The 18466-nt window shown below is 46.0% G+C and overlaps 1 protein-coding gene across 11 annotated transcripts in view; it reads right to left on the bottom strand.

Annotated features, from left to right (window-relative positions):
* Nucleotides 1-18466, bottom strand: part of LOC144136475 (rho guanine nucleotide exchange factor 11-like) — a 131878-nt gene that overhangs the window by 76658 nt on the left and 36754 nt on the right. For 6 of the 11 annotated variants that reach the window (XM_077668832.1, XM_077668831.1, XM_077668830.1 and 3 more), the window contains 7 exons: nt 14993-15052; nt 11351-11452; nt 9896-10012; nt 6276-6374; nt 5559-5604; nt 4977-5111; nt 3497-3611 (listed from right to left, as the gene is read on the bottom strand). In XM_077668832.1, the coding sequence (XP_077524958.1) occupies nt 3497-3611; nt 4977-5111; nt 5559-5604; nt 6276-6374; nt 9896-10012; nt 11351-11452; nt 14993-15052 (674 nt within the window). The remainder of the gene's footprint in view (nt 1-3496; nt 3612-4976; nt 5112-5558; nt 5605-6275; nt 6375-9895; nt 10013-11350; nt 11453-14992; nt 15053-18466) is intronic. The other 5 variants (XM_077668834.1, XM_077668833.1, XM_077668829.1 and 2 more) reach the window with 1 other exon arrangement.

Genomic DNA, 18466 nt, shown 5'->3' on the forward strand with positions numbered 1-18466 from the left:
AAGCTAAGCAGGCTCGTGGCGCCAAGTATGGAAACCTCGACGAGTCGCTTCTTACTTGGTTTAAACAAGCTTGCGCTGCCAGTGTTAACTTCGACGGCAGCATTTTGCGCGAGAAGGCGATGGAAATAGCCGACCGACTGGGCATCAGTGACTTTGCGGCGTCAAATGGCTGGATCGACCGTTTCCGGAAGAGGCACCGCATCGCGTATAAGACGGTATCCGGGGAAGCAGCAAGTGTAAACTTGGAAACAGTCGACGATTGGAAGGCCACACTATCTGCCATAATTGAGGGGTATGAGCCTCGTGACATTTACAATGCCGACGAAACGGGTCTTTTCTTTCGGGTGCAGCCATCCAAGTCGTTAAGCCTGAAGGGCGAAGCATGCCACGGAGGCAAATGCAGTAAAGAACGATTGACGGTGCTCCTTTGCTGCAACATGGATGGCTCGGACAAGCTGAAGCCATGGGTAATCGGAAAATACCGAAACCCACGGTGCTTAAAGAACGTTCGCCTGCTGCCATGTCACTATAGAAGCAACAGTCGTGCATGGATGACGGGTTTTGTGTTCGAAGAATTTCTTCGTTACTTCGACAACAAGATGGGCTCCCAGTGCAGGAGTGTTGTCCTTTTTCTGGACAATTGTGCTGCCTACCCGAGAGACCCATCGTTTCTTCGGAATGTTAAGCTTGTTTTTTTTCCTGCAAACACTACAAGCCACTTGCAGCCGTTGGATGCCGGCGTCATAAAGAACTTAAAGCACTCGTACAGGAAGTCCATCGTAAAGCGCTGTCTGGCGTGTATTGATCGCGGACAGCAGCCTACGATCGTTTCAATACTGGACGCTATGCACTACGTCGCTTCAGCGTGGACTGCAGTGAGCGCGTCAACTGCACAGCACTGCTTCGCGCAGTGTGGCTTTCGCATGGACGGCGGAGAGGAAACTGCCATGGAAGCTGAAGAGATGGAAGCAGCCTCTCATGATCAAGAGCTGAGTGAAGCTTTGAATGCGCTGGGTGCCACGGGAGTCACGTATGACGACTACGTCGCCGTGGATGCTGCTGTCGTGACGTCCGAGTGTCAGAGTATCACCGAGATCGTTGCAGACTCGGTCGCGAGTGAAGCCACAGACTGTGATGCCGACGAGGAGCACGAGTCGCATGATTCCGGGGAGTTGGCAGACCCGAGCTTTGGAGAAGCCGTCGCGGCTCTGGACCTCCTCCGCAGGTACGTCGCACCTCAAAGCGACGCTGAAAGCAATGCGACTTTCCAGGCCATCGAGAAACGCGTGGTGTTTTCCAGCGAGCGGAGAAAATGGCAATCGACCATTCTCGATTTTTTTAAGACCTAAGCTCACTTGATGTCGAAATAAATTGTTTCAAGGCAAAGCTGCACTGTTTTCATCAATTTTCGGACCTTTCCTCACTGTTGCGTTTTCCCGACTGTTACGTTTTTTTTTTCGCGGTCCGGTGAAAAACGTATGAACGGGGTTCCACTGTATCCGGAAATTGAGACCGCTGTGATTACGTGGGTGAAGGAAATGAGAAGCGCAGACATTCCACTGAGCGGCCCAATTATCATGGCGAAGGCGGCCGATTTCGCCCTGCGCATGAATGTGGAAGATTTTGTTGCCTCCGAAGGATGGTTGGTGATCAGAAACATTAAATGTTTCTATAGGCGCCACATGATCGAGCGCAAGATTTTGTGCACTGGAAACCAGAAGACCAGCACCATCACATTGCTCACAGCAATGCACATGTTGGTGCGTGCATGGGAGCAGGTCACGAGGTCCACAATTGCAAACTGCTTCCAGCACTGTGGCTTTGCTGCCGGAAGTATGGAAGAAAGTGGCGACGATGGGACTCCAGAGCCTCTGCCTGCGGCTGTGCGTGCTGTGCTGCCGGATGTTAGTTTTGATGATTACGTTGAAGTAGACAGCGATGCAGCAGTGTGCGGTGCCCGAAGTGATGAGGACATTGTCGCTGAAATTGTTGGGGAGCAATCTGTCCCAGAAGAGGCAGAAGATGAGGACGACGACGAGGAGCAAGAGCCCGTGCGTCCGTCTGCGGCAGAAGTTATGGGAGCGCTGAATGTCGCGCGCCTTTTCTTTAGCTTTGAAGAGGGGGAAGAAGAATCCCTGCATCGCATTCGCGCGCTAGAAGACCGAGTGACTACGGTAGCCCTCAGAGAAAAGAAGCAGAAGATGATAACAGATTGTTTTGCTAAATAAATGTTTTTCGTGCCCTCCGGGTATCAAACGCGTCTATTTTTGCTCACTTTCATTAGTTCGAATTTTGGTTAATTCGAACTGGCCTGGCGGCCCCATGGAATTCGAATTAAGGAGCTTTTACTGTATAGGTGCGGCACCTGCAGCGAGGAAAATTTTCAGCTGTTCCACATGATGTAGTGATGCCGCTGTTTGCGAAGTGAGGGATTTCGCTGGACTGCGACGTTAGAACGATGTGCTGTGGGACCGCAGCAGTGATCAAGATGGCAGCGCTAGTGAGGACGATGGTGCAAGTGTGGACGAGTAGTCCAATGACTAATACATTTTCGTTTTGGAACGTGCCCACAGGCACACCCGTGTGCGGCAGCCGATAGCAGCTGGGGATAAACAGCGGCAGCTGGATAATGCTATCACATTCAACTATTCAAGGCTAGGCTTAAACAACCTCGAAGTTTTTTTTTCTTTTTTTCGGAAATGTGATTTGGGGGGTCGATTTACATTTGAGTCGACTTACAATCATGTAAATACGGTAACCGAAGCATGGCCAACTTCCTCCAGGTTAATGAGAAGAGTTTAATATAGTAAGGTTATTCATTCGATCCCTTCATTCGAACAAAAACTAGATAATTTGGACACTCCCATGTACATAATATAATATGGTGTTAAACTCTAGTTAATTCAGAGGAATTTAACAGTGCTTTGGTTCATTTGGACAGGCAGCAGTGCTCGCAAGTGCACAGGGGTGCCGAAGATGGTGTAATAATGATGGTGAAAGAGTGACTAAAAAGTCTCAACACTAAAGCATGAATGGCTCTGGAGCATATACAGAGCACTTTTCACTTTGCCTCCTTTGTTATTCCTCATTAGGAATTCGCATCTCCAATCAAGACTTAACTACAGCCAGAGGCATTTTCCCAGCATGTCAAGAAAAACTAGACCACAAGGACAAAACCTGAAAAACATACAAGCCTGGCATGAGCCACCACACCGGGTTTCCAGATATAGTTTTGAGCAAAGCAAATGTCCTCTCCAATCTATGAAAAACCACTTCATTTGAATGTAACTAAACAAAATGCACTACTAAAAATGTTGATCAGTGGCACACTGCTCTAGTCTACATCATAGCTTGAGCCCACAGAAGATTGCTTTCTCAGGTTAGTGGTAGTTGTACCTCACCTCATCCGCATATTTCTGACTGAAAGAAACACAAACCATGGAAGAAATGTAACCCTACAGGTAAAGAGTGGGGCCAGGAAAAGAGAAAGCCTTACGCCAGCGTCTCCAGTTCGGTGAGCAGCAACGACTCAACGATGCGCAACTCCACGTTCTTGTCGCGCAGCGAGTCGTCTAGTGCCACATCGTTTGGCATGTACAGCCCAGACAGCCCTGCAACAGAAAGGTAATGGCACACAGCGTTAGTTTACCTGCTACCTCGTTTTGCACAAGGAAGCAAGAGCGCCACCACGCCAGGTTAGGACTACCTAGTTAGATTTTTCTTTGTACAGCCCTGCTGCTTTATTGCATCACTGTTTTGCTGCAAGATAAGCTCATGTCAGGTCACATTAGCAGTGCAATGCTGGCAACATTTTCTTATACCGCAGCAATAACTATCAAGTGAAAGGTCATTAGGCAACCTGGAAGGCATAGTTTGACGTATAAATGGCCACCGACTGTCAGCTACATCCAACTCTGTTAGTGCGCATACACAAACAATGCTTGTCTATTTCAATAGCAAAGGAAAGATTGTTTAACAACCAAGATTCTTAAAAAAAAAAAAAGCTTCCCTAATGTAACAGCAAAGTCTCGGTGCAAAAAAAAATATTCTTAGGTAAAATGAAGATATCTAGCAGTTCCTCTGAGGAATAAGACCGCTTGATGTAACATGCAGGTTTCAACCCACTTAAAACGATAAAAGAAACCACACATACACAGTTGCATTTGACGCAGAATTCACAGCAATGTCCTATGCTTCTTAAAAAGCCCATGCACGAAATGGCCTGTGATATCTAACATGTAAACAGCGCCACAGCAGTCACTGCCACACTAGTGCTCACTCCAGGTTTCTCTGCGATTTTATAGTAGAATCTCGATGACTTGAATCGCATGGGTTCATGAAAAATTTTTATGTCGTCCGAAATTCACATCATTCTAAACATACAAAATCCGCTTGCAGAAGCACAGGAAATGCATTCACACAGATCTGTGTACAGCTGGCAGGATTTATTTACTGGTGTGCAGCCACCACTCGCGGTGTGCATAGCACAACCCGCAACTGCGACATTGGCAATGTGCTGGCCGTGCGTCGCCGCTCACTGCTTGCAATGCGTACCACGTGATTGGCAATCAGGACATCGGAAATGTGTGGGCCACATACCACAGCTCACTACCTGCAAAGCATACTGCGTGACTGGCGATGGCAACATCAGCAATGTACACGGCCTTGCACCACAGCCCACTGCTTGCGGTGCGTACCGCATGACTGACATCGTGTCAGCGATGTGCGGGCAGCACTTGGTGCTCGCAGGTGTGATCGCAGCTCACGCATTCGTATCGTTCACTGATGTGGCACAGAAGTGTGTAAAAGGTCTAGAGAGAAACACAGAAAAGCACCTGAGCTACGCTTTGGCAGCCAGTTGATCCCAAGCATACAGCTGTCGTATGTTTCAAATGTAAACATATTTTTAAAATGCAGGACGTTTCTGGTTGAGGCACAGTATCACTTAAAAATGTGCAACAGCGTGCACAACTAACCAATGGCGCGGGTGTTTCGGAAGTCAACAAGCAGGCGCTTCAGCTGCTCCATGGCCTTCTCCCGCGCTTTCAGGAAGACATCCTTCAGCTCCTCCTCCTCCTGGCCCTGCTCCTGACTGCTCTGTAGTACCTTATCTGCAAGGGGAGCCACACCACAGTTTAATTTCAGTTCGATTCAGATCAGTTCTGCTGCTCAAGCATTAGTAGCCAACGCAAGCAATTCAAAATCTGTTCAGCACATCTCAGATCATTAATTAACTGGCATCTCTTGCTTTCTTCAGAGCTATTGTCACTACCAGAAGCTAAAACAGCAAATGCAGGGCTCAGGAGTTCATGCATATGTTAAAATCTGGTACACATACAAGTAAAACACCAGATACGACAAATGTGCACAGGGAAACAGAGTTTTGCAGGGTGACAGCTAGCCCTCTCTGTCCTAGACGACAAAAAAAAAACAAAAAAAAAACGACACAGCGTGCAACTACAGAGAAGCAGGTGTGCTGCTGCTTGCCAGCGTTTCAGCGTGAGCGTGAAGGCGGCTTTGGCGTGTCTCCCCTCGCAGCCCCCGGCAGCCCAACGTACCAATCTCTTTCAGGATGGTCTCATCAATGTTCTCGATGCTCAGGGGCTGCAAAGGAAAAAGAAGATAAAACGTCACTGTATATTTCTTTCCTGATCCACCCAAAATTCATGCTTACTTTTCCCACTGAGCTATTCTCAAGTGGTCATTCAGCTGCACTTCCTATCATGCATCTATAGTAAAATCTCAATTATAAAAATCTCACGGGGCCGCAAAAAATGTTTGTATCATCTGAAATTCGTATCATCCGAAAATGAACACAGGTTAGCAGAAGCGCGGGAAATGCATTCACACAAATATGTTTTCGGCTTATGGGATTTATTAACAGCAGCACACTACCGCTCACTACTCGTGGTGCACTGCCTAACCGTGCCCTGAATAGCACAGCAAAAAGAGATGCGGGGCCAGCATAAATTGAAATGAAAATAATTTGTGCACACCAAAAACCCCCATCATTCTGCACACACCCACATGGGAAACTGACATGACTTGTTTGACCATAAAGTGTCATGCTTGCATAAACATGAAACTGATTAAAGTAACATCCCAGAAAGATGCAATGCTTAAGAGGTGTCATCAGTTAGTTCCTTCAATCACAATTTTAATTTATGGCGATCGCACATAAAAAGGATAATCTAGCCATGGGCTTGTTCGATTGAACTCTCAAGCGGCCCCACAGGGGATCATAATAAATGCAACAGGCAGCAGAATTGCCTCACCGCGCTTTGTACGAGGAAAGTGGAAGTGATCTCGTACGCCCACTTCTTCATTTCCTTGCCAGTGCCAAGCTTGTACAGGTTGGTGATTATCAGGAACAGCTGCACACAGACACACATGCACACGATTTAGAATCTGAACAACAATCATGTAAGAGGCAGTTTACAGTCACTAGGAACACGCCAGAAGCTGTGAGGTCCACTTAACTTTCTTTATACAGAATAAACCTATGCACAGACCAGCCACAGAAAAGGCACAGCAATAGCCTGTGCACAGAGTGGAAGGTACATTTTGAAAGTTGTGTGCGTATGTGACTGAGTATGTCATGTGATCTGTGAGGAGAAGGTACACAAGCCTTCATGTCATGTGAACTGTGGAGGGAGTCACAGGTGAGAAAGACTGGCAGAGAGAGATGACTGCCTCCAAGCCAACCAACGTTTCGGATGCTGATTCGCATGTTGATGGTGTTTTCTCCCCACCAGCCCCATTTCATTTTAATTCTCCCTGCTTCGGTACCACTGACCATTTCCTTTGCTTCCGTATGCATGGTTCCATTCTTCCAGTGCACCGAAACTGCATGCTTGTCACGTGCCGTTCACCGTTCACGTAGTGAAGCATCCACACATGTGACAGTGCCGCTTGTGAGGGGTGTGACAACATGGTAGTGGTGGACCTCCATCACCTTGCATGAAGGATGCCAGGGAGGCCCTTATGATTTTGGAGCAGTTCTGCTTCGACACTCTCAGCAGTATGCACACAATAAAGCATTGATGGAAACGTGAAAGACAGTGAAAGATAGTCACTGCCGCGCTGTTCTTATCTCAAAAGCAGACACCCATTGCCCAGTCTTTCAAGTAAATTTACTGTGACGCAAGCAATTCTTGACAGTTTTTTCAGGGTCATCTGATCTACCTTTCGGTTAATTTGAGCATTATTTCTGGTACCTTGACATTCAAATTAACAAACTTTTGCTATGTAACTCACATAATCCAGGAAATACAGTTAAACCTCGATTTAATGATGTCAGTAAAATTGGTAGTTTATTTCATAATATCGAAATTTCGCAACATCGAAATCCGTCCTCCTAGCAAGCTCAGAAACCACCAAAAACGCGCTGCAGATAAGTTGCAGGAAAAGTCTTTATTTGCGATGAAAATGCTTCTGCTGCCCTTTCTTCGCCAGCAGCAATGACGCTGCGCGCGTCTTATGTTGCGAGCCACCCCAGCACGTCCATCGCGTCACCTCGCCACGTCGCAAGTCACCTCATGGGTGACGGAACGATGCACTCGTCTCGTGTTTTGGTTTTTCTTTCACCGTTGTCCTCTTGTAAGTGCCCCGCGTACAATGCAGATACAACATCGCGTCCACCGCTGCCATTGCTGCGACCTCGTGGCCGTCGACGGCAGCCTCGTGATGGGCCACACTGTCGGCCTGCTCCCTCCCTCGCATTTCTTTTATTCTTCTTTCTTCATGTCGGCAAGAACGAGACGAGTGTCCTCCAATCACCAACCAATGAAATGAAATCAGGCCAACCCCACTCCTCGTTTTCTGCCATAAGCGCGAGTGTGAGTCTTTTAGCACATGCGCGCATCGTCTGAGCTAGAAGCGCTGTCAGGGGTGAAGCACACGAGGGGCTTCACAGCTGACAAGTGTGCCAACGGCACTAACCTCCCAGTCCTTTTACCAAGCTTTGTGCATCTGTAAACAAACTAAATGCGGCGCGCTGACTTCGAGCACAAGCAGCGCGTCACATTCGGTGCCGATTCGCCGGTTTTGGACGAGACAACGAGAGCCATGAGCTGGCCAGGCAGGCGCTCATGCCAGCCTCGCCCGTACTGCCCCACATGGCGCAGCCGACGGCGCACTCACCATTATGATCGTTGTTGTATTTACATCTGCCATGCGCTATGTGAGCGAGAGCAGTGCAGCGCCCATATTATGGACGCGCTCCGATACGCGCCTTGGCACGCGCTCCATTCAACCACTTGCACCCGTGATACGATTTTACCGCAGGTTCGTTTCCAGCCAACAATGAAATTTCGATGCATTGAAAGTGCGCCAAAATCTACTTCGTTATACTGAGGCTAAAAACACAGTGTTCTATGGACGCGAATTTATGAAGACTGGAATACTTCATTATATTGAGGATTTCGTTACACTGAAGATCGCTACATCGAGGTTTAACTGTAACACACTAATCATCATATCTTTGCTTGAAGATTACAGCGCATTTCGAGGGACACTGCAAACAACTGAGGGGGGAGGCTTCTTCACGAGAAATTTTCAATGGAAAAATCATACGCAACCCCAGTTTTTCAGTGCTTAAGAGGCCCACAAATTCATTGCACAAATAGGATTGCTTCCCAATGGCTTCCTCCAAAATATACCCATAAATCCACCCCTGCTGTTCATCGCATCATGCTTGAATTTAACCCATTTTCAGATAGCATTAGGTAATGAAACACATATTTTGCTTCTGACTGACTTCTTTTGCTCCGTACTCATGATGAATACAGAAAACACAGTCAGGCCTATACTGCTTTCCACGCTTAGAATGCAATGTTATGGAATCTGCACAAGTAGCGCGCCTGCAAAAGCATATTGCTCTGTCGCATACCATTCATTTCTTGAAACCATTGTGAAGATTCGCATGAAAACATGGAGCGGTATATAACAACATGATGAGCACTGCAAATCATGGTCAAGGCAGTTGCGAGGTCAGTTAATGAACCCTTTAATCATAATTTTCACTGATGGAGAGCCACATTTTTGGGTGTAGACGGAGTCAGAGTGAATAAGCATATTAACCACGTATCACTCTGCCACATGATACTCTTATTTCTCGAGCTCTCAGAGAGGGGCAGGATGAAAACGTTATAGGGGTAAAACGAACTGCAGGTCATTTTTTTTATTATTAATATAGCGCAAATATGCCTTTCGGAATAACACAGTTACATGTGTTACATATATGTACATGTGCAGGCCGATGTCGGCTGTAAATGCTAATAAGGCTCGATATTGGGGCCCATGGGCCCAGATTCGAGTGTCTGGTGGTCGGCAGGGGTGGTAACCCTGAATGCCGAAGTATCACTCACGTGCGTCGTTGGCCAAGTCGTTGCCAGTCACGGTACCTGAGCTCTGCCACAGCAAAAGATGCTTGTCTCTAATTTGTCCAACCAACTTGTCCAGCAGTACGTGCTAATCTACTTTGGATGTACGGAAAACTACTTTTCGGGTGCGGAGGGGGCCAGAGAGAAAAGGCGCATTAGCTTTGGCAGTGCTGCACACCATGTATGTTAACAGGCTTGTGTATGTATGACACTCAATTTAAATCAGCTTTAGAATAAAAATTTGCACTGAAAAAGCTTTAGCCTTTGAATTTTCCAACATCTATGTGAGGAGCACTCCCGTGGTGCGTCAAGCACTGAAACAACCAAGACTATTATTTCCTTTACACGAGCTAGATTACTATGGTTTCACTGTAATCCTTCTGTGACAGTTTTCATCCAGGACACCACACTAAACAAATGAGCAAGTAGGGGCAGGCAAATGTACCTAATCAGGAAGTGTGGTGCCCAGACAAACAGCCAACTTTTCAGTGCTGAACACCTCACACACTCACCAGGCTAGAGGGGTCACACTGATTGGATAGCAGGTAGTGCAGAAACACGGCCAGGTGCGCAGGGTGCCTCAGAAGCTTCCAGATGTTATTGAAAGGCCCGTTGTCCCCGAGCTGAGTCTGCGAGAGCATGACAGTTGTCATTACCACTATCAGCCAATAAGTTAAGCCCAATGCAAGATGAAGGTCCCGCATGGTGATATCCAATCAGCAATTTCCTGCATCAGTTGAGACCACCCATGAATTTTTGCACCTTGTGTCATTCCTCCATTCTGTGTATAAATTTCACTTCCCTTCTCAAGATATCGACTCAGTCACTCCAAGAAACCTCCAGTTAGGAGGAACAAGGCTTTTAAATTATGAAAATTTACCAAACATTCGGTTTTTTAAAAGTCATATCTATTCATATGACTTGTTTTCTATGCTGTCATGAAGTGTCTTTGTGTACATGCACCAGGAAGTACTAACGCAGTGGTGCTTTTCGTTTATTCGAAAGGGTAGACAAAGCAGCGCTTTTTTTTTAACCTAGGTGTCTTTGTATTGCAAAGTCATCGCAAAAATTCAAAACTAAAAATTTGTTTTTTTGCAAGAAAAAAATTTTAAAATTCTACGCATGTCTTGACTGGTAGCATACCTGTAAAAACACAATGAATGTAGAACCAGCCTTCTGGCAGAGTTCCTACCTCTGCAGGCTCTTCACATGATTCAGAGAAAAAATAGACAGCAGACAACAATGTTCTTGAGGTAAAATAGCTAAAACATTATTTCTAATATGCAAAAAACTTCTTGTAAATCCATTAAGAAAAAATTTTTTTTCTGAAAGCCTTCCATATCTACAGCACTAAAGACAGGACACAAAGAACACACACGTCACACAACAGAGCGCTGTGCTGTAGCGCTCTGTTGTGTGATGTGTGTGTTCCTTCTGTCCAGTCTTCAGCGCTGTAGATATGGAAGTTAGAAACCAACTTGCCCAGCATACTGTATTCTGAGAGCCGCATCCCCCTTTAACTGTTCTATGCAACACCTTCTCGCGGTTCAATAACTTACTTTTTTATTTTTGGTTGCAAAAAAAATGAACTCGTCTATTTTTCTAATCTGTACTAAGTTCTCTTCATCAGTACAAGGAAAGATGAATGACCCTGCATGCATTTGCCATGCTGTACTGCCCATGAAATGAGGCATCACATCTGCACAACCCAGACGTTAAAATGTTCAGGAAGAATCGGTGTTCCAGACCCATGGCGTAGTAATACATAGTAAGTAATAATAATAAGTAGGCCAGTTAAAAACAGTTCTGTTGGCAGCAATGTTTAATCGGTGCATCCAATTGAATCATCTTGGTTCAAGCACCATCCGACAGCAATAGAAGTGATCAACACAGTTGATAGATTGGCAAGCCACTCTTGCAATTACAGAAACAGGCACTGTTTTGGGAAAACCAAGAAACAGACTAACCAGCTCCGTATCCGAGTTGCGTTCCTCGTCGTCCATGGAGAGAATGCTATGCTGCAGCGGTACCCTGCCACCACAGGGCGGTGCTTCTGGTGGAGTCCCATACTGCACACACGCGCACACAAACACACGCACACGACTGGGCTCACAGAAAGGCTCTGAAGCACATGCCAAGGGCACATTGACAGGTGTCTCTTCCTCCTCGGCAAAGTGATTTCTACAAAGCGAGATGGAATATAAACAAAAGACACCTTATAATCAATTCGTTGTGTCTAAGTGTCTTCAATGTATACATGAAAACAAAAAATACAAATAGCACTTGTGTAGCCTGCACCTGACTATTACTAATAACAAAAGCTGCAACATACTGAAAACAGCCACATTCCCACTTTCAAAATATTCTTTATTTAAACTCAGAGCAAGTTAAAGCCTTGCTGTAGGAATGCTGTAGCTCTCTGTAGCATTAAAATTTTCCACACAACTTGCAAATATGTACCTTGGCATGAAATTGCTCTGCCTTTTTGACACCTTGACTTCCTCAGCTGCTGAACTTTTTCTGTTGTTCGCAATCATTCCTCGAATGGGAAAAGAAATTAACTAATTTGTAACTGCTTGCTCCCAGTTTACAAAAGGCTCAACAAGGCTGCATATGCTTTTGTACTGTTCGTCCAGGCTACCATGGTCAAGATATGGTCCTCTGAGACACTTAGGAATGAAGGCAAAAAGAAGGAGCAACGACTGTTACTACGCAATCCACATAAAGAGCATTCTAGATAGCACAATGTGCAAGTTAACTTTAAGCTCAACTTAAACGCCCGCAGATGAATTCATGACACACTACTTATTACTGGACTTGCTTCAGTGCCTACAGCCAATAATAAAGTTTTAGTACTATAACAATAATGTTTTATATTGATTAAGTATGTCATTCTAATCATCATAGGGGTAGTGGCACTTGTGAGAAGACAGAACAACTCTTCCACGCTTAAAAGAAAACGCTTGCTGGAGACCTATACCCTCGAAAAGCTTGGCACTGTGCTCACAATGAAACCAACAGGCAGTTGCAGTAAGAGTGAGAAAGCCTCCATGGCATGGCTGCAAGAAGCCATGTGCCTCATATTTTTATATTCGCTTCTTCCAGGAGCTCCACAATGGCAGGATGCACCTTGCAGCATTAAAAAAGAGACAACAGCTGGCCAAAGGGTGCAGTGCAGGCACAGCCCTGGTGCAATGTGGCATAGCTCTGGCATAGCTCTGACAGTGCAAACCAAACTACAGCAAAGATATGGCAGTTTCATGAAGCAGCTGTGGTGCAGTCAGTGCGGCAGCAGCAAGAGCAGCGACAACTGTCAACAGCTGGGAAGGGAGTAGCTACAAGTACAGTTCGCTATGCCGACACAGCCAAACTGTCAATTTCCTGGGACTTGGCCATAGCTAAAATCAGCCTTCCGCACCTTTAACCTACTTCTTGCTATTCCACCCGGACTTGGTGCACTGTTAATGGTTCTCTCCCTCTCTTCCTCTCCATCATTACAATCACAGTTGTGTGATGATTAGTTGTGCACAAAGCTATTACAGTTGAGCCCACTTATAGCGGCCGCAGTCATAACGAACGCTCGGCTATTACAAACGAGGGTGGAGCTACCATCACAATATGTATTACGGCAATGGCGCTGCGTCTCAGATATAACGAACAACCGCGGCCGCACAACTCAGTTAGAGGAAATGCGAAGGTGTCGTAAACTCAACCCCGTTGTCGAAAAATTCGCCCTTACCGCCGACCCCCCCCCCCCCCCCCCCCCCCCCCCCCAGCCCTCAACCGCTCCCTCTCCCCCGTTCCTTCATTCTTCAGCCCATCTCCCCATTTCGAGAAAAAAGAACAGGCGCGCCAAAAAGCAATAAAAACGGAGCACTGGAATTGCAGAACGCAGGCCTACTGTGCACCGACGCGCAATTTGGCGCTGTCACGTGGTATGGCTAGATTGCCCAGATGATCACGTGGCTTGCATCGATTCCCCAATCAGTGCTCCGCCTTGTGTGCTGCTACCGTGAGCGGACAGCACGCAGTTGACGCATTGCTCCTTTGTACAGTTGTTACGCTTGTTATGCTGTACAGTTGTTACGCGAGCAACTGAAGGCGAAGACGCCAACGATGACGTCGGGGATGATGACTTGCCGCTAGTTGCCGTGAGCGCTTCTACAGCGGTTAGGTACATCGCGTCCCTGAAACAGTTTGTTGCCAGAAAGGGCCTTGGAGAGGAGCACATGGCTGCTCTGGACAGGCTAGAAAAAGCAGACGCAGGTAACAGACTTTAAAGAAATAAATGCTGTCTTTGATTGATTTTGGAATTTCGTCCGTATAATATAAGAAGTCCACTTACTACGAACTTTGGATATAACGAACGCAATCAGCGTGACCGTCAGGTTTGTTATAAGTGGGCTCGACTGTATATATCACTGAAAAATATTGAAAATGGTACAAATACAAGGACTTTATCAGGCACAAAACCAATGTGAGCTTCTCACCATTTTATTTGAATTGCAAACATTGCATCATATGCAGCAGCTATCGGCTTATATATAGTTTCCATTAACCAAAAGTACCTATATTAACTTTAGCCTTGGGCACAGCTACAGCAGCCATGCCTGTGCTATTCTCATCCCTTAGCTTTGTCATGCCCTTTTTCTTTATCTGAGCCATTTTAACATTCAAATGCAGTGTACAAACAAGTAGCCCCTTAAAAGGTTTAATCGTATCTCACTACCGGATGGTGGTTGGATGATGGCTTATGGGTACGGGCCCTTTGTTTGAAGGTAAAACTTGATTTTACCCAATTTTTGCACCCCGAGTATTTCATAAAAATCTGCTTAAACCCAATCTTTACCCGAAAAGAAGCGTTCTAGGAAACTTTGTTTCCACGTGGACAAAGCTCAAGTCACTGCAAGCAAATTAGCAGATATCTTTTGAGTACATCCAGAGGGCATTTTCAATGAAGTGGTCATTTTACACTTCTTTTAATGCTTTTTACTTATGTGTACTGACCAGGCATCTTATTAGCATCACTGTATCAAGCACTGTACACGCTAACGGCATCCTGCTGGAAAGCTCTTCTGTGTTTAAAATGATGGCAGTGACGTTGAATTAATGTTGTCGCACTGAACAAAGGAGATAAGTGTCTCATAGATGCAGAAGTGCTCCGCAGTAGATGAAAATGTGCGCAGGAAAATAAGTATAATAAATGAGAAAAAAGAAATATCAGATTTTATAGAAGGTTTTCAGTGCAACCTATTTCCGTACCGTTTACAAAACATCCAGCAAAAATAGAGTTTTATGTCCCTCAAGAAAATGGGTGCTTTTTTGCCTTCAGTCTGTACAAAATTTGGCCCAATAAAACCCGAATTATGGAACATTTTGCTGAATAACCAAATTTTTATCCGAATTTCAGCTCAAAAATAATCGCCAGGTTTTTACCCCCCAAGTTTCGGAAAAAATAAAACCCAAACACAAAGGGCACTATATATGGAGTCAACATCCCAAAGTGACATAAAGGCTCCCTGTGGCTGGACATTGGCAGGCAGACAATAAGTGTTTCTGGTCTGCACATTACACTGCATTCTGGGATGGGATGGGACAGGCGGGGTTACCTGCAGTGGTCGCACTTCGAGGCTGTCGTCCAATCCGGGAAGCTCCCCTTCCAGGAACCCCTGCCATCACGGGGGTTAGCAGCAAGGTGAGGACGGGGAAGGGTAGGTGGGGTGGGTGGGCACACTACTGTTAGAGCCTAGGACAAGCCATGCACCCCTGTCCCACCTTCAGGCATGAAATCAAGCTGCATTCATGTGGCCTATGCAGAGGCGCATAAGTCTGCATCCTTACTGCATATTTATGCTACCCACACTAGACAGCTTAACTTAAATCATTACAAATTATAACACTGTTCTGCACCTGGATACTGTCAGCGCTAAAAAAATATTTTAGGACATGTGATCTACAGAAGGTTGATTTCTTCAAAACCTAGGCACAGAGCCTGCTACTGAGAGGAGCAGCATGCACCAAAGTGTGCAAGTTAAACACCTCTAAAATTACAGTATCTGTACCAATGTTGTGCAGAATTTTTAGATGTCAGTAACTGATATAAACACTGTGCCACCAATATTTCAGAAAAAGCTATGCTGAATCAACAACACTGGAAAGGATAACAATATTAGTTGGGCAATCAGTAAGCTGCAGCACAATGCAGTTACACTGTTAAATACAGGTGTTAAGCCAGAGCTGTCAGATACCACCAGTATTCACCAGATATCGCCAGTATTTTGCTTAAAGGGACTGACTGTCACAAGGTTATGGTGGAAATAAAAAAATCTTGCCTCATATTGTTATAACTGAGTACTGCCTAATGAAAGAAATGAGGATTAATAATTTTAATCTGACATTTAAAATAGCATAAAACAAACTGAAGTGGCATCTTGCGGTGGAACCTTGCATTATTAGCGTATCCCACCACATGTTCACATCTCGGTAAAAGATTACTAATTTGTTAAGTGCACAATGTTCTTTTTTTTCGCTCAAAAGTGTTCATCCTATAATTATAGTTTATATTTTCTCCAGAGTGCCCTCTTAGATGAAAGGTGAACCCCCTATGCATCGCTGATGAAATGCTTTTAGCTTTTGTCACCAGATGACACCACAGTATTTTGCATTTCTTGGATGAAGCAATAAACACAGTCCATCCAAAACTTTCACTGACAAGGTGCATGTCACTCTGCCGCAACAGCTTTGGGTCTAGAAACTCAAAAGAATGTTACTCTACACTAAGACGGTCAAATTACTGTCTGGCAGGTGAGATTTATATTACGCCTCAGTGCATCGCTGTTGCCGGTGGGCAATCACCATCGTACTCGCTGACCATGGTTTACAGTATTGGGATATATAAAATGGCTACATCCACCGGCAGAAAAATTTCAAGTGAAAATCTTCTACAGCGTTTCTAACAAAACCACTGTGGAATCTAGCATATTAGACAATCCATAGCGCCAAAAAAAATTGGGAGCTTAAAATTCAGTACATGATCCTTAGTCGCATTCAAATTATTCGCATTCACAACGGCGTTCACTATTTATTTTTACACATTAGTTCGGCACCATTTGAAAACCATGATCAATTTTCAAAACAGGTTACCAAGCTGGTTTAGGGCAATGCTGGCATTTTTGCTTGGTCCACAAACGAGTGCATATCCATGACCCTGTTCTTGCCATTCACCTTCCACCATTTCACCCCCTTGTGATGTCATTTCCTATCAATTGTTATTATTGCTTAATATCGCTCTTTCTTTTTCTGTGCTATGAATAAGACATGCCACTAACATAAGTGGCAGCTTTGCATGTGCAGATCTACATTCTCTCTCACCCATTATCCCCACACCATGACTACCACCAAAACAGTACAACTGCACAGCAATAAGCGTTGAAAAGGGCATGGGTGCCAATGCTTATGTCTGTGCAAAGTATGTAAGTAAATGTAATTCTGTCCGTCTTGTTCCATGACTGGATATACCGTATAAACGAGTGTAAGGGCCGCACCCGTGTATGCGCCCCCCCCCCCCCCTTCCCTGAAAGAAATATTTAAAAAAAGAACGTCTGTGTGAGGGCTGCACCCGAACTTTCCATGTACACGCTGTGGCCTCTGCGATCAGCTCCGGATGCAAGCAACGGTGCGCTTGATTGCAGAGGCCACGCACGCGCCTAGCCGTTCTGGGGAGGAGCGCGAGCGGCCTGCCGCCGATCCTCGAGCCCAGCATGCAGAACGGCCGTGCACGTGCACATGAGCTTCCAGGTGCCGCCCATCGATGGTGCCCGAGGCCGCGAGTCATCATCATCAACTTTTTCCTCCGCTGTGAGCTCTTGCTATCCACATCGGCATCAGTATCACTAGGTCCAGCTTTTTTTGTGGCTGTCAAAGGCACGGGAGTTGTGGTAGCGTGTTAGTTCATCGTAGTTGTGGCTTTCGTGTGCTGCCACCAAGCGTCGCAATTTTAGCACAATGGGAAAGCACCTTAATAACTACAGTCGCCGACCGATTTTTCGGACTCGAAGGGTCCCGAAAAATGGTCCGAATAATCGAGCAGCCCAAAAATCCGTGAACTACAAAAAAATCGCTTTATCGCGATGAAATCAGCTTAAAAATGTCACTGATTTTACCTTGCGGAAAATTTCTCTTGCTGGCGATGATTTGCGCCTGTATTTGGGCCAAAGTTTTGCTTTCACTGTACACGCTAGACAGCAAGAACACTGCGTTTAGTTGAGTACTTCCCACGCTTCTTTGACGGACCCGACGGACGCGGCGGCACCGGCGGGGCCATGTTGTCCACAACCCAAGTGTGCACCACACCGCTCGTCAAACACACGCAAAGACAAGGCACTTTTCGTTCAAAGCGGTGGAACCACCGGACGCAATCACAAAACGGCGAACAGATGAAACTTCCTGGAGACGGAGCGCCACTCGGCCGACGCGGTCAGAGAAACCGAAGTGACAAAAGTATGAGACCCGCCGCAATTGCTCAGTGGTTAGCGCGCTCGGCTAGTGATTCGGACTACCCGTGTTCAAACCCGACCGTGGCGGCCGCGTTTCGATGGAGGCGAAACGCAAAGGCGCCCGTGTGCTGTGCGATGTCAGTGCATGTTAAAGATCCCCAGGTGGTCGAAATTATTCCAGAGCCCTCCATTACGGCACCTCTTTCTTCTCTCAGTCCCTCCTTTATCCCTTCCCTTAATGCGCGGTGCAGGTGTCCGCCGAAACGCGAGATAAAAACTATGCAATTTCCTTCCCCCAACAACCAATTTTCAACGTATGGGACAAGCGATAACTGCCCGCAACCGCGACGTCGACGACAAAAAGCAAGCTGACGGCAATGAGAATCCGACTGCCACCTCGAAGTGTCAGAGATCGCAGGGATCTCTAGTGGCAAAAATGAGCACCGAAAGTATATCAAGCCAATCCAACTGCAGCGTAAATCAACCTCAATCCAAGATGGTGCCTTTTGCACCGGATAAGATGGCCGATTACGGCCTGCAGGTGACTCAAATTAGTCCGAAAAATTGAACTTTCGGACTTTTGAAGTC

This window comes from Amblyomma americanum, chromosome 6 (genome assembly GCF_052857255.1).
Source record: "Amblyomma americanum isolate KBUSLIRL-KWMA chromosome 6, ASM5285725v1, whole genome shotgun sequence".
In the NCBI taxonomy this organism is placed as follows: Eukaryota; Metazoa; Arthropoda; class Arachnida; order Ixodida; family Ixodidae; genus Amblyomma; species Amblyomma americanum.